Source organism: Varanus komodoensis, unplaced genomic scaffold, assembly GCF_004798865.1.
Source record: "Varanus komodoensis strain SLA01 unplaced genomic scaffold, ASM479886v1 scaffold25, whole genome shotgun sequence".
NCBI lineage: Eukaryota > Metazoa > Chordata > Lepidosauria > Squamata > Varanidae > Varanus > Varanus komodoensis.
Window position 1 is genome coordinate 13,589,414 of NW_025335661.1, and position 16,973 is coordinate 13,606,386.

Sequence of the window (16,973 nt, forward strand, 5' to 3'; positions counted from 1 at the left end):
CTAGTACATTAGATCGGCAGCTCCATTTGCATTCTCTGAATCTTTTGACTTTGAAAAAGGAAAGTCAAATCCAGCAAGGCGTATTAGCAAAATGTTCAGAAAGTGTACTAATGAACACACCAGGATGATCCAGAATGAATTTGCAAATTGTTCACTGTGAGTTTTAAAAATAAAGTTTCCTTCTTTATAATTAGCTATTTTCTCAGAGAGGTGGTGGATTTTCACTTCTGATGAAAACAGAATCATGATAAGACAACTGCAAGAAACTGTAAAAGAATAAGAAAATGTAGAATTACTGTTTTGTCAGCTTTCTAACAACATTTAGAATTCACATGGAAACAACAGGCTAGAATTTCTATTTATGCTGCACTTCAGTATTTATAAATAAGCCCTCCCTCCTGTATTTCTCTCTTGTGGTTTGGGTCCTAGCTCAGCCTAAGGACTAATAGAATCAGGTCCTTTAGAATACCATCCATGAAACTAGGATTTTAACAAAGACACTTCCAACATGCTCATGCATTGATAAATCACCTAAAATAGTTCTGTGTATGTTTACTGAACCACTCATATATTGAAAAACATTTTGTTATATTGTATTTTGAGTGTTGAAAGTACTTCACATACATTCCTGGTATGTGACTGCAGGGCATATCCTTGCAATCAGCCTTGAAAAGCTGGGGTTGGAAATGGATTAATTGTATTAATTCATGTGCCTGGGATTAATTCATGTACTCTTGGCCTAGTTTTGTGTCAGGTGACATACAGTGGCAAAGAGAGTGAGATCATACTATGAAATTTTGCAGCGCTGATTTCAAAACCCTCCTGAGATGTCTAAGTATGAGATGGTATAGAAAAGTTTTAAATAAATAAATAAATAATTTGCCACCCATTTTTGACCCTGACTCTGTCCACCACTGGCTGTGGCTCCCTGTTGATTTTTCCCATGGGTCAATGGCCCTGCAAAAGAAACAAAAATTCCCTTGAGGCATCTTTCCCTATCTGGTGGTAGTTTAAACTTCAGCGGCTATCAGTCCCAGCCATCAAGGCCAGGAATACTGAGAGTTGTAATCCGAAACATCTGGAGAAGAGCAGCTGGAGGCTCCCCTAAGCTAAGGTATTGTATCATTATACCAAAGTTATATTATTAGATTATAATATATTGTATATCAAAGTTACGTCACTGTCAGAGCAATACGACAGTGGAACCAGTTGCCTGAAGACATTGTGGGCTCCCCCACACTAGAAACATTCAAGGCAAAACTGAAGAGTCATCTGAGTGTAAATTGGTGTCCTGCAATAGCAGAGGGTTGGACCCAATGGCCTTCTTAACTCTTTCAACTCTACTAATCTATAATTCAATGATTAAATCCCCCATTACAAATAGTGACTGGGTAAGATCACCCAATGAGCTTTTGACTGGGCTGAATCATGAACTGTGGATTGCCTAGCTCAAAGTTCACACTCTTAATCATTGTGCTGCACCAAATATCACTTTACTTAATAGCAAGAGGGATACAATAAATTGGCAGAAAGGCACGGTCCTTGGAGAGAAAGGACAGTCCACACCTTGGGTACACAAATTGTTTGCATTTATGTATGGAAGTCTGAATGTTTTCTTGGCCCATGCTCCTTGCTTTTGCTCTTTAACCCAGGTTCCTCCATTCAGCTGGAGCTAGCCACCAATTTAATTTCCCACAGTATGCCCCATCTTTCTAGCAGGTTATGGTAAAACAAAATAGCAGCTAGACCTGGCAATGCTCAGAGACAGCTGTTTCCCGCTGTCCAGTAAGCCTGCCAAAGATCACTGTCAGAAGAGGGAGCCAGAGCACATGTTGCTTAGCCCTGGTGTAATGACACATTTTGAAGTACAGGCACTTGCCATGACAGTCCCTATAGCCACGTCTTCAAAGAGAGTCCAAAAATTCATGCAGCCATCTTGATTGATAACTAGCTGTTTCATCTCCATAAGAAGCAGGACTTTCCTAAAGCTAATGGGCCTTAATTGCCACCAAGGCACCAGAAATTCTTTGAATTAAAACAGGGGACAAAATCTTCCTACTGAGAAAATTATTTTTCCACAGCTACTGTATGAACAGCATACAGGCTCAGAGGGAGCAGTGGATTCTGAGGAGGCGACAGAGGAGAATTGCTAATTAAAAAAGAGCTGCAGCAGCATCCCTGTGTGTGCTGGTGCCTCTATATCACTGCTGTCCAGAGCCCCCCCTTTCATGTGAGTTCTTATTGAACTATGGGCTCTTGTTGAATAGGGATATTGTGTTGTTTGGACCAAGCCAAGATAACAAACAATGGTGAACAGACTATGCATTCTTGGTTGTTCATGCTTAACAGATCTTGGGCTTGTTAGTTCAGCTGGATTCAGACAACACGACAATTGATATTTCAATAACAACCCATGGTTCAATCACAACAACCCACACTCAGCCTTTGAGTTTATTGTGTTGTCTGAATCCAGTCACTAGGAGCCTCAAGATCATGAACCAAGAAACTTTGACATGGTTATGGTAAAACCACAGTGAGGATTCTTTCCTTCAGACATGGTCATGAGCTGACCAGTTTTTCCTGTAGATAATGAAAAGAGATGAGATCAAGTTTTTTGTCATGAATTGAAGACAATTTGAAATATTCCTCTCCAGGAGCTTGAGTGTTTTCCACAAAGCCAGAGGAGGATTTGAGTTACACCTGGTCTTTATCTTTCAGAAATGGCTTGTGTGTATATGTGTGTGAATCATTGCTTCTTGTCCCATAAGGTTATGTGGCTAAAGGTGCACTCCTATACCAGTTACTGTCTAAATATGCTTAGGACTGCACCTTCTGACATCATCATCATCTAGTCGTAACCCTTCCCTTTTTTCTTATTGCAGAAAATCTGCTAAGGGGAAAAGTGAAGAAATAGTTGCATGATACTTTCTGTTCACACTCACAGCAGCCCAACTCATTCAGCCTACAATCTTCAACTTAAGACTAGATCAAAACTGCAAACCAGATTGCTACAACATTTTGTGGCCTTTTCTGCCATTCTGGGACTTTTCTGTTCTTCCATCCACTGTTATTTTTTAGCACTTAGCCCAACAAAGATTTCCAGAGAACTTCAAAGCTTGCATAATCTTTTATGGAATTTTGATTGGTTCTAATTGCCCAACTATTGATCTGGGATTTTTTTCCTCTCAGACCTGTGCAGTTTTCTTTGCTTTTTATGGTTCTTCAGAAAGCAGTGGAGTCTGGATCACACCAAACTGGAATATTGAAAAGAAATGCTCACCTCATGAAAATGTTAGAAGAAATCCCCTACTTGCAATGATTCAGAGAGATTTCAGTCAGTGTGCTCCATCACTGCTTTGTCTCCCTGGGAGAACAGTGATATAAAGGAGCAGGAATGGCTAGGTAGGTTGCATCTGCCAATTTCCTTTCTCTCATTTCTGCAATTTTATAATTCTTAGTTCATATGAGTTTCCTGAACTTTGTGATTTTTTAAATTAAAAGTTCATATGAAAAATGGCATGCATTTTGAGCACATGATTCCTAATATGAGTATTTTTCAAGCCATTTCTCTAAAATAATGCATTTTAATACTATTTTCACCAATGTATCAATTTTTGCATGCACTTTCCCCTAACATATATATATTTGATAGTCAAATTCCATTACAAAATTCAGAGAAGTGCAAATTTTGATGTATAATTTAGTTTCAATTTGAGTATTGTTTCAAAAGTCCAAAATTAGGTAGGTTGGCATTATAATCTAATAGAAGTAAATTTCTCCTTGATTCCTAAGAACAGCAAAAATGTGTACGATATGAGTGTGACAACCAAGCAAAAATGAGGCAGCTAACGATATTTTGGTTAATTATATAGTTAGTCTTGCTTTTCCCCTTAAGTTTAGACAAACAGAAACACAACAAGATACATAAGACTTACATGAAATGAAGCTCCACAAGTACAGTCCTAATGGACCATGCAATGTTTCATAAGGGTGGCCAAATGCATTGTACATGAAGAATCCTGTTCCAATCAGAGCAAATACTAATAGGACCAAACAGAAGACAATGACGCTAACATGGATGCTTGCAGGGATGATTTTGAACAAATCTGGAAAAACTAACAAAAGAGAATAGGCAATTATGACGGGCAACGTTGTCATTTCTGAAAAAACAGGAATATGAGGACATGGGTATAATTAGGGACTGACAGAAATAAGAATAAAAATGCACAAGAACAGAACTGTGTGAAAACAATTGTGTGACCTGTATCTGCCTTTCTACAGCCTGCTTGCCACAGGAATGATCACATGGAGAAAATGAGCCATCAGTATACAATACAAATACATAGAGTGCATAAAGCCAACCACTGATAATCCTGCTTATGAAGGTCAGATCTCTGGTAAACATCAGGGTTTGGCAACAAGCTCTTCTTCCATGATTTTGTCAAATTTGAAAGCTTGCAAGTCTCAGCCTCAGTAGCTTGAGAGAGGTGACCACTGGATTGGATCCACATTTAGTCATGCTTGGAGTAATCCTATTGAATGGGCCTTAAGTTAGAAATGGGCCTTAAGTTAGAAATGACTATATGACATCTCTTTGATGTGAATAGGTTTACTTTAAGATGACTAACTCTGGCTCCACCCAAGTAGTTGGGCTGCAGCTGGTGATAGGCAGCTGGAGAGTGGTGAACAGATATAACAAATAAATCTAGAAAGTGCAAAATCTGTGTGGGACAATTTTACCCAGCTGCCTAAGACCCCCTGACTGGGTCCACATGACACAGCCAGCCTCCCAGGCTCATAAGCCAGAAAAGCTGTCAGGTCATGTGGACCCACCATGACTCATTTGGGTGGCTTCATGAGTAGGCCAAACAGAGCATGGCTTGGTGGTCCCACGTCTGGTGCCATGGCGATGCAGGTGCAGCTCTGGATGAAGGGGCTGCATGCTGCACAGTGGGAAGGTGCCTCTGCTGACAGTCTTGCACAAGTCTTTGCACAAGGCAGGGTGAGGCCTGTCAGCGATTGCCCCTCCCCACATTCACTGACAACCAGCAGTGGTGCTGTGGCGTCCCATGGATATTGGTGGCAAGATGGAGGAAGGACAGGGTGGGAGGCACAGTGCGCCGTACTCATGATGCACCCAATTGTCTACTAGACTGCAACATTGCCATTTGAAACTGCTGAACAGAAGGCAGTGAAGAAGACGCTCTCTCTCTCTCTTTCTCTGTCTCCCTCTTAAGTATTAGCACATGATTAGTTCTCTAGAGCCTCCTGGTACCCAACAGATCAAAACAAGGGTAATTTTTTTTTTGCCTTTCCTCTGAATAAGAGAGTATGTTTACCATCAAATTATTGGTTAAACAGCATGTAGGGTGCATTTCATAGGGGTGTGACGTGTGTGTGTGTGTGTGTGTGTGTGTGAGAGAGAGAGAGAGAGAGAGAGAGAGAGAGAGAGAGAGAGAGAGAGAAATATGCTCAGTGTTTTGGCTCAGACTTAACATGTGATTAAGCACAGAAAATAAACAAATATTTAGACCAAGTGAATTGTGAATCAGGCTTGCCACCAAAGGGTGATTTTTAAATAACTCTGCAGTTAGTGACAGAAATATTTTAGAAAGAGTCATAGAATATAGTGCAATTGCTCCCTGTTCACAAGGGTATGATTAAACTGATGCTAATAACTCTTTCTAACTGCCTAGCAATGGTTAGAACATGCTTAGAAAAAGCTATGTAGGCACTCAAAACTATCTACATGCGAAATGTAAATTACCAGCACGTACGTTTGTGTATTTTAAAATCTCTCCAAGATTTAGCTAATACTGCTTAGTCCAGCACCATTGGTTTTTATTTTTTTCTATGTGTCATTTCTCTACCCACTTTATTGCAATTAACTTTGCAATTAGTGACTGGGATAACTTTAAAAGTAACAATATTAAAATGAATTGTGTATATGCATTGATTTCCACATGAGACTGGCAGGTTTTGTATTCTCTGAGACAAATGGTGGTTGTAGCAGCCAGAAGAAAAGAACAGATTACTCAGCATCAAGAAAGCTTATCTACGGAACTGCAAATGAAATGCAAATTAATTTGTCAAACATACTTGTATATCATTATTGTAAATACTGTGAAAAGTTATCTTTGTCTAAAATGTAAGCAAACGTTCATAACCCTGAGATTTTTTTTTTTTTCTCAAGTATTATTTACCTGGAAATAAGTCCCACTGAATGCAGAGGGAATGACTTCTGAGTAGATGGGATACTGCAGTTCTATTCACCAGGGTGGGCACACTGTGCACCCCCAGGATGTTTTGTCCTATAACTCCAGTGGTGAGTAATGATGGGAGCTGTAGGCCAAAACTTGGGGCGGGGTGTTCCCCACCCTATTATATGCACTTACCCAAGAAAAAACAACATTGGACTCAGTGAGAGCTGCTTCTGAACAGACCTGTATAAGTCAGACTGCAATTTTGAGCTCACTTACTAGGAGAGCCTCCCTCAATCTGTTACCTTCCAGATGTTTTGGACTTTGACTCCCATCAGCCCCAGATACTATAGCAAATGATCAGGAATTCTGAGTTGTGGTCTGAAACAACTGGAGGGCCCTAACTTGGGATATATTTGAGAGTAACTGTCATTGAACCTATTGGTAGTCACTTGCTGCATCATGTGCCAAAATTGGCATCATATCTACAAGTTACAAAGTCTAATTTTTATTGGGGAAGAATTTGGATCTCCCTCCCTCCCTGCTCCCTCTCCTCTCTCTCTCTCTCTCTCTCTCTCTCTCTCTCTCTCTCTCTCTCTCTCTGTGATATGTGCACAGGCTTGGTTATATAGACCATTACAAGCCACTTTATTTATGCTTCATGTCATACCCCACACACAGCTGGATTGCCCAGGCCTTTCCCCCTCAATAGCTACATCCAGAACTTTTATGTATCATTAAAGTTTTATAGGTGACCATCCAAGAAAATGTAATCCTGCAGCAATGCTGTCCTAGAAGCAACGCCAGCCTTTCATTAGAGCGAATGAATCCGTGTGTGCCAGTGGCCTTTAGAAAATGAACCGCTGACCCAGAAACTGACATGAGCCAAAGTAAATGAAGCAGAAGGCTTTCCCAAGCCTGAATGGATTTTACAGGATGAGCAAATTCATTTTACGATTAAAAGAGATATAGTGGCCAGCAGGGAGAACATTTAATGGGAGCAAACGCAGGACTAAAACAAGGCAGATGATTTAGTCCTTTCTTTGCCAGTCATCCCATGCTGTGCTTCAATGCATTAAAATGCAAAGCCATCTACTGTGTGTAAACTGCACAATTTCCTGGGACATTTTTAGCAACTTAGAGAGGGAGAGGGAGAGTTTTTGTGCCTATTGCTGCAGAAAACAGTGAACAGCAACCAACATTTCCTGGTAATTATGTAGATGACTTTTTTTTTCAGGCAGCTTCCTTAAACTACAGATGTTTATATAAAGTTAAGAAATTACATCAAGAAGCATGCTCACCCCATTTTAAAGAAGTCCTCCCAAATGAATCTATCTAAAATTATTTCTAGGCTGCTTTTAAGGGTGAAACTACTATTTAATCCTGTCTTGATTTTATTCCATTCCCAAATTAATAGTAGTTCACTCTTTTGGAGTCTTATACTCAGAAAAAAGGGCATCAGCTAATTACATAATACTAGAACCTGGGTGATCCAATGAAGATGAACAGAATGACTGCATCTCTTAACACAGGTCATAGTCCAACTATGAAATTCACTGGCCTCCAATGCAGATGGCTTTAAAAGGGAATTAGACAAATTCAAGGCTATCCATGGCTACCAGACATTGTGATGGCTATATGTTACCGCAAGACAATGTGGTTCCCATTCATGCTGAGGAACAGGAATGGGAAGGTGCGGTTGTACTCACATTCTGCTTGTGGACTTTGTATGGCACCTGGTGACCAGTGTGTAAGCAGAATGCTGGTCCAGATAGACATTTGGGCTGATCCAAATTTGGGTTTTCCTTTGTTCTTATGGTGCCAGGCACATCAGTGCAAATTCATCTTGTCAACATAAAAAGCAGATGATATAAGCCATGCCTGATCAACACAGGGAAGAAGGAATTGGGTCATGCCTGGGGGTGTGTGATCCTGGAAGTCATACCATTTGAGTTTGATGTAGTTGCAATGCATTTCTAGCCTGACAACAAAAAGGTGCCTGGGTCAAGATGCATGGGTGGGATTGACTTCTTAAAAGTTGCTTGAAAAATTTGTGTAAAATCTACAAATGCCCTCACTTTGCAATTTATGCAAATTTGTGCAAATCAGAGCTACCTTGTTAGTTATAAGCCATTGTTATTATTCCTATTGCTCTGCTTTTTGTGGCATTTATCATGAAAGGTATGGAAGCATCCTCTTTTCATTCCAGATGGAAACACTCTGCTTTGACAGTTAATTTCAGATTTTTGCAAAAACCAAGGCTCTGCTCTGTAATTTGCATAAATTTATGAAATTTGTACAGATTATGCAATGGGAGTGGACACCTGAATTTCACACAAATTTCCTTTTTAAAATTGTGGTCTCACACAAGTCAGCATAGCATAGAATTTGATGGAACATAATTTGCAGGGGTAAAATCTGTTGCATTTTCATCGCATATCACATTCCTCACAGATCCATAGCTTTGTCACCAGCATTGGCCCTTCCTTTGATTGTCATGACTTGGCCAAGTCTTTGCATGTACAGCTTGTGTGTACATAGGTGTTTCTGCAGACCAATGTATGAAGGTTAGGAATAGGCTGTTGAGCACGAGCCTTTTATCTTTTGATTGCACATGGATTTGTTGGCTAAGCAAAACTACAAACAGTAGCTCAAGAACCTATTTACATTAGTCTTGCTGTATGCCAAGAACTGGGCTGAAGCTATCCAAATTTAGAATTGGATATGATTCACCATGTCCACAGGTGGTGGCTCAGCACACCTCAAATGGGCATACAGAATGGGGTCAGAGTATGACAGTCAATAGCACTAGATCCGTATATCTCTTTTATCAAAGTCATCATTAGAATTGGCCTTTTTCTGATCATTGAAGGGAGTGGGAAAAAAAGATTTATTTTAAACTCCCCCCAAATATTTTTTAAAAAACTCATTCATTTATTTAATTCCATTTCTATGCTACCCCATAACCTGAAGGTTTTAACAATGGGCATTACATTAGACTCTAACAATGCAATCATAAACGTGCTTGGTCCTTATCTCCACTGTATTTAGATTGTAGGTTGACCTAAGCTAAAATGAAAGTGCTATTTAGACAATCACACTACATGTAGTGAACAGTGGGAAGACAGAAGCATAACAGCAAGCACAAGCATTGACTCACAGATTCAGTAGACTATATGTGATCTATTTATTTAGATTGACTATATAAAATCAGCCCCTGCTTGACTAGCTTCTGCAAATGATACGGTATATCACGTCAGCTGTAGCTTGTGTCTAGGATTATGGCCTTAAAATTACAGAAACTCCCCCAGTCTCTGTATAGGCAACCCTACTGCCCCCTGACAAATGTTGTAAAAACATTTTATTCTTCTCTGCTTTCCAGAAGAGCCAACCTGGCTATTTCGGTGCCCCGTAGCATTAACATACCACATAAGACACGCCTACATGGGGAGGTTGATCCACTAGCTTAGGGGCTAAAATGAGGTCAACATCAGCTCAAGGAAGCTGTTGCCTTGATATATGCCACACTTAGCATCCATGCTCCTGTTCCCATGAGCCACTAGGCTGAAGTGCATCTAACACGTGACTTCAAATTAGCATTATGAACACAAGCTATAGCAACCCTCAGCCTAGCTTGCATGCTCTCTCTCCTCCTTCTGCTCAAACATGGCTTTGTGGGTGAGTTTAGGATTTTCTGTTTCTGTTTCACATTAATCTCAGTTTGCTGTGCCATTGAAACCAAGAAAAGTGGTTAATCTTACTATAGTGAGTGCCAATTAAAGCCAATTTAAAACCATGGTCTACAAACTGGTTTATTTCCACCAACATAACCACAGTTTAGTATTCAGATGACATACTAAACTCTGTTAATAAAAAAAAATGGAAGTGGAACTTTCCAGTCTCTCTGCATGCAGAATGAAGAAAGTGGAAGGAGCAAACCCAAGCCCAAGGCCCTGCTCATCATTTTCATAACACTAAACTGTGATTTAAAATTACACCGAAAGTGATCCTTCATTTTAGACAGCAATCTGCAGATAGTGCTTGAGTGGTCATATGACGAGGCTCTGTAAACTTTTATCAGGGTTCCTCTACTCAGTCTCATCCCTCCCAGCTGCTACAGAGAGCTCCATGGAGGCTTCCATTCCCAAGGTCATAACTTTGGAAGAGGGGAGAAACAGCCACCTTGGGAGCAGGTGACAGGGCCAGAAGGAAAGAGGCTTGCACCTTCAGATCTCAACCCCAAGTGCTCCATTTCCTGCCCACACATGTCACTTAGCGCAAGTTCAGAGGCCTGTCAGGCAGGAGATACAGAGAAGGAGGGTAGAAAAGTCCAGATGCTTCTCTCCCTCCTCCTGCCTGGCCAGCAAGAAGATAGAAGAGCAATGGATATTTTGAAGCCTCAAACATCAGACGCTTCTATCTACTGGGCATGAATCCAGCATGAATTTGCCCTCAGTTCCGCAGCTCATGGGAATAGACTGTTCGGCATTATAACAACTTAATTATCTGACTAAACAAAGGACCAAGTTCAGTTATTCCTTGTTGCTTTAGTAAACCATTCCAAAAATTCAACATACCGTGACAGCAATGGGATGTAATAATGAGAACTTTTGGAGAGGTCTTATGAACTGCTAAATCCCCCTATAGAATTTCATTAGATGAAGCAATTCTCAGTAATAACCTAAATGAATTAGGTTTGCTACTTAATAAAAAAAAATCAAATCAAACACTTTAATGACTGTAGTTCAGGAAATGCACCAGAAATGACTCATGCAAGCATTGATGTTGATGTAGATTGTTTCCAAATTGTTGCTAGGAAGAAAGGAAACGTTAGGTGACATATTATGGATTACTGTGCAGATAACCATGATTTATTTTTAATAAGATGCTCTTCGTAAGTCAAATGTGTGGCTAGCCATTTTAACAACATTTTCTCTTCATAGATAAAAGAGATAAAGTGTAAAACTGCCATTCTGTGCAACTCTGCACCTGTCAGGCATGGACAGAAGTAATCAGTAGCACCTTATGCTTTCTTAATTAAGGCTCTAGTTCTATGTATCCTTACCTAGAAATATATTGACTGGAAGTCAGTGGACTTATTTTTGAGTAAACCTGTATAGGATTGGGCTGAAACATCTTTCTAATCTACGATTTAAATGTACACTTTCTTGGGAATAAGTCCCACTTAACTCAATGGACTTACTGTTAAGTAGACATGCATACAAATCACATTGTTAATTTTTGTGTATCTCCAGCACTCAACAAGCATTTGTGCTACTTATATCCCTGTTTCTTTCCCACTCAGTTTACAGAGATTAGAGAATCCAACAAACACTGTCTGGAAGAGGGAAGAATTTAAGACTATAATTCTGTGCAAAGATTCTTGAAAGTAACAGAGTAGGTTTTACTTGCAGATAAACATGCATACAGTTAGCTGCAATGTCTATTTCTTTAACTAACACATAATAATAGAATGAATGTTGGTAAAACACATGATGTATATCAAATGATTATAGAAGAAGCATTTGATGTACATTACAGAATCATAATTTCATATTTCCCATTTGTGAATCCTTTGGAAGAAATAGGAGAATGCTCATTTACTTCTCTGTCAGACCATTATAGCATGCACTAAAGCATTAAATAATTCAGATGCCATTGTTACTTACATGAAAACCGAAAAGGTCTCCCTCCAAGCCCACATTGTCTAACCCTCTCCCCATAGAAAAGTCCATACTGAATTTCACCAATAAACTTATCTAATTCCTGGCCGGTCGCATTGACAAGCAGCGCTCCAGTTTTGCAGAGTATTCTTCCTCTGATCCACAGCTGAGTTCCTATGGCTGCTGCAATGCCCAGAGCACAAGCAAAACTGAACACACCAGCGATGCAGAAAACAACTTTCTTCTGTTGGGCTGGCATATATAATCCTAGCTGGGCATACAAACAACTGGAAAATATAGTCTCAAATAAAAGCTTTAGCAAATTATTTCCTCCAGCATCTTCTCTGTGTTACTTGAGAACAAAGGTTTAAGATAACACAGATGGAACCCTCTGTGTAATTTGATGAATGCCTCCCCTCGCCATGGGTTTTTTTTTACAGCCCTTTGTCTGATTGGGCAGGGTGAAAATTCCAGGAACATGGCTCTTGGGTTAAGAGAGCAACTGTGGAAAGAAATGATGCATGTTTAAGTTTGGAAGTGCTTTAAAAGTTAACACCTCTGTTTATTCTGAGTTACTGTATACTGTGGAGTAAATGTAAGCTTAAAAGACGCACAACCTTTTGGAGTGAAATAGGGTGCACGCTTTATTATTTTTGTTGTTAAAATACTGCTGACATCCTTGTATTGTGGTTGGTATATTCAGCTTGCATATTTGAATGTTGGGCAGATGGGGCAATTACTATGTACCATGAATTGCCACAAAGCACTAACATTGGATCATTATTTCACTTCAGAATACTTTGGTTCCCTTAAGTCGAAGTATATCCACACATTCCAGTTTAGCTGATGTGTGACTTGGGCTGTTCATTATTCTTCCCTCTAACTCACACCAAACTGTGGAGGCTGGTGGCTCCAGTGTCACTGGGATGGTATATCTACCCTGGGTTTTGGTGTGAACTTTCAAGGACTTACCCATGGTCCTGAACCCAATAATAGCCCCAACTGCAGAGTGGAGAATTTACGCTGTAGACCATGAAGTCACCAGGCAATACCGACAGTAAATAAATAAAGGTTCCCTTACATGTGTTGAACTATTAAGTGTAGACTTTGGCTGCATTACACAACACAACAAGCAGCCTTGTGAGGTTACCACAGTTTGTAATTTTTACCATGATCTACCTGACAGATGATCCAGTGGTTTCTATGTTGACATGGTTTCCAGTTCTTCTACTGTAGGCATGTATCCCATCAGCCACTGGACCTGAAATTCAATCCCAAGGTGCATCATTCTCTCACTATGTCACCTATCTCTTCCTCAATAGTCCACACATAGAGGCTGGACGGCTGCAGCAGCTCTTGCAGTTGCCACTCTTTCAAGAAGATTCTGTGGTAGTTGCATATTAGGAATGTGGAAAACATGATCCTGGGTTCAGACTACACAACAAACCATGGTGGTATAGAGAAACCATAGAACATACTGTTGTTTCTTATTGTGGTGTTTAAATACCAAAATTACCATGATGAAAAACTACAACTGGACAGCACATAAGACCAACAATGGGGAAAAAAAAATCATAATGGCTTGTCAACTTGTCTGAACCTAGCCATAGTTCCAGAGGCATGAAATGCCTTGAGTCAAGGCATTGTTTTCTGAATCCAATTCACAGATCTCTTGCCATTCACTACTATCAATACAATTGTGTAACCTTTCTTTTCCTTCTGAACCAGTTGTGGGTAAACCACACAGTGACCTAGAAGGAGCGTACAGTTCTCTTAAGTCATTGTCACACCCTGTCTCCACATACAGCCTCTAATTAGGCAACTGAAAGAACTTGGGCATCACTTTGTTCCTTTTTAACAATCCATTAAAATGTTTTAGTGCGTAAAATTGTGCAATGGATCTGTACCAACTTTACCCCCGACATGGGCCTTTTATGAAGTTTTCCCATCATTGCTGGCGCATTCTTCCTCATATACAAAGCCTGAATCCACCCCTCCCCCCAGGGCATCATCTGTGGATGGAAACTCATGACCCATCATTTGTCCCCCAATATGGCAACAAAGAAACCCAGAAACAGTAGGACACTTGCTCCAGATACTGGAACAAGCATAACTGGATCATCTTTACTTTCTACAGTGCACTTTTAACTCCAACCCATGATAGATCCTATAAAGGAGGTGGACACCAAGCCCTCAACCACACTGTTTTCACCCCTCCAGATCTCTTGACACAAACGTTGCAAGAATGGGCTCCTAAAGCATCTTGGGGATCCAGCTAAGCTGGAGGGAGCTGAACACCATAGAGAGCCTGCATGCTTATACAGTCTGAGGCAGAACCTGACACACTCTTCTACCTCTGAATAAGCCCAGGGGCATGGGGAGATTTGCAGAGCACTTGGCATAACAATCTTTTTACTTAGTTTTCACAGAAAATGTTCACATGAATCTGTATGCATTCCCCCTCACAGTGCAAGAAAAAAATCCATGACTTACAAGAATGTGCTACTAATTGTGGTTTCACGATAAACATATTTTAAGAGTTGCACATCCACACCCCTGACAACAGAGATCCAGGCTAGGGGACTGCTCCGTGGTGGAGATGGAAACTTGTGTCTGTGGGTGTGGAGCGACCAGGCTGACCGTGTAGTGCAGGTGGCACAGCAGGTGAGAAAGGAGACTTAGATGGGAATGTTTGTGGTGTTCTCAGCAATCGGCTGAGGGGGAATGTTGGCAGCATGTGCAAAATATGATTCTCTGGCTAAAGGAAAGCATGGCTACAGAGCAGGTGAAGAGGGAGCCGGAGCCCAAGTTAGCAAGGGAGCAGAGGATGGAGGGATACATGCTCCGAGGAATCTTCCTGCAAAGGTCTTGGGGTATCTTCTGGGATTAGTTGAGAGGAGTGAATCAATACAAGCCACGGCATTCAGCAAGCAGCAAACCCACCATGGTGCATTTTCAGGGTGTGATGTGCAAGTGCCCCAATTGAATTTTCTACACAAAGGTGCTAATTAATATACTTCCTTTTGGTTTTATAGCAGAATGGCAAACCATGCTCAACACAAAGAACATTTCTTTTTCCACTTTTCCACTTCTAGATGGTACCATGCTCCAGTGGGCAACTGCAATGATTCAAATAGAAAAATATATTTCTTTCACTTTCAGAACTACTACCCTATTTCCCTCACTCATAAAATAAAACAAACCCTAGGAATGTGCTCTTAAAAACAGAAACTGGAAGATCACAATAACATCTAAAAAAACCAGTAAGCATCTGTGAGTGAGGAATCAGAAATGCAAAATAAATGGTTCATGCAGAAAAGTTCCAAAGGATAACATATAGCATTATTCCACCTAGCATACTTGCCTCACCTTCACAGGATGAAAAATGGGTGATGGTGGTGAAAATCCAAGAAATGACTGAACCACAAACTGCTACATGTAAACTTGGCAACAGTTTAAATAAATAATTCTATTTTGTTTATTTTAAATTGATTGATTTAGGAAAACTATGGATTGAATTAAACTAAGACAAAACTACTGACAAGAGGATTATTTTGATATATGTTTTTGATTGTGCACTCATTTATTACATTCCATTGCTGTTGTTACATGCTGTCAAATCATCTAGGACTTACGGGACCCCATGAAAAAAAGCCTTTCAAAATGCCAAGCCCTTGACATTCCTGCTCAGCTCTAGCAAACTCTAGGATGTGGCCTTGTGTGGAATTGATCCGTCTCATAGATGATCTTCCTCCTGTGCCTTCAGCTCTCCCTAGCATTGCTGTCTTCTCCAGTGGGTCTTGCCTTCTCATGATGTGCCCAAAGTATGATAGCTGCAGTGTGTCATTTCCCCAAAAGTTTGCACTGTGCTTGCATGGTGTATCCAAAAGAGGGCACACTGCCATTCCTTACAGCTTCCTGGAAAGGGATTTGTGACCAGGAATTTTATAAAATAGATCTTCGTAAAACAATTGTCCAAATTCTGAGCAGGGCAACACATCTCTGAAGCATACTATTTCAGTGCAAACAGGAACAAATACTATAGCTTTTCTTCCCATAAATCAACAGCAACTCTATTCATTTATTAACCCCCATAATTATGATTTTGGGAAGTGCGAAGCATAGGGGACTGATTCCAGACATCTTCCTTCCTCTGCTTTCCAGTGGGTGATCAGTGTAGCAAAAACTCTTCGAGCTATCCTCAGCTACAGCAAAAATGCACACAGACCTGTTTCAGGGACTTTTTAGATTTAAAAAAATGAGTAAGAAGATGTGGGGAGGGGGGAAATATAACTGCGGTTTACAAAATGATGCATGATAGAGAGAGAATGGGTTGCATCCAACTGGTGTCCCTCAGCTGATTGAAGATATTTTGATTAAGCTGAGACTTCTGTCAGTGGAATGGAGAAGATGATTTTTGACATATTCCACCTCCCTCTAGAGTACCCTAAATGAGGGATGGACAGAAGGTAGATTTCCAGGAGTTTTGGATTTCAACACCAAGGTACCTTAGGCAGTGTGGCCAATAGTCAGGAATGCTGAAAATTGAAGTACAGAACACCTGGAGACCAACTTTTTGCCCACCCATGACCTAAACCATCTCCAAAGGGTTCTTATACCTTCCAATGCAAAATTTTGAGGGGTACAGGGGCTGCAAGGTGGAAGGAAGAATTGCCAATAACCTCACCTTCCCTCTGGTTTGGGTGATGGAAGCCTCCTCTGAATTGAGGAGACTTCTGTTTGTAGAGGGACACGAGCTGGGTACAACCCAGTTGGCAAAGATTCTCCCCTTATATAATACCAGAACCCAGGGTCATCCAATGAAACTAGTTTGCTGAAGATTCGGGAAAGACAAGAGGAAGTATTTCTTCACACAGCACACAGTCCATTTGTAGATTTGCTGCCAGAAACACAAGAAGTGCTGAGCACCACTAACTTAGAGGTCTTTAAAGGGGAATTAGGCAAATTCACAGAGGTAGGCTAAATTAATTTATTTAAAGCATTTATGAGCCACCCTCAGCAGAACTTGAAAGACATGACTTAAAAGGAAAAGCGATGAAGAAAAGAGATGATGAGGGAATGTCATAGTAGTTCTTAGAATAACTTTCCA

General features: G+C 40.4%; 1 protein-coding gene across 1 annotated transcript; it reads right to left on the reverse strand.

Moving 5' to 3' along the window:
- Positions 1–12,122, reverse strand: CLRN1 (clarin 1). The gene is made up of 3 exons (XM_044433013.1): positions 11,870–12,122; positions 3,936–4,115; positions 1–266 (listed from the first exon to the last, which is right to left on the reverse strand). The coding sequence occupies exons 1-3, from the start codon at positions 12,120–12,122 to the stop codon at positions 1–3; spliced, it is 699 nt and encodes a 232-aa protein (XP_044288948.1).
- Between the last annotated feature and the right edge of the window lie 4,851 nt (positions 12,123–16,973).

Bases quoted from the DNA above. Each gene is read 5' to 3' on its own strand.
- CLRN1 (XM_044433013.1), bottom strand. From the start codon at position 12,122: ATGCCAGCCCAACAGAAGAAAGTTGTTTTCTGCATCGCTGGTGTGTTC. The intron at 4,116-11,869 runs GTAAGTAACAAT...CTCTTTTGTTAG, and splicing joins GAGACCTTTTCGGTTTTCAT to TTTTTCCAGATTTGTTCAAA. The intron at 267-3,935 runs GTAAGTCTTATG...ATTCTTTTACAG, and splicing joins CTTGTGGAGCTTCATTTCAT to TTTCTTGCAGTTGTCTTATC.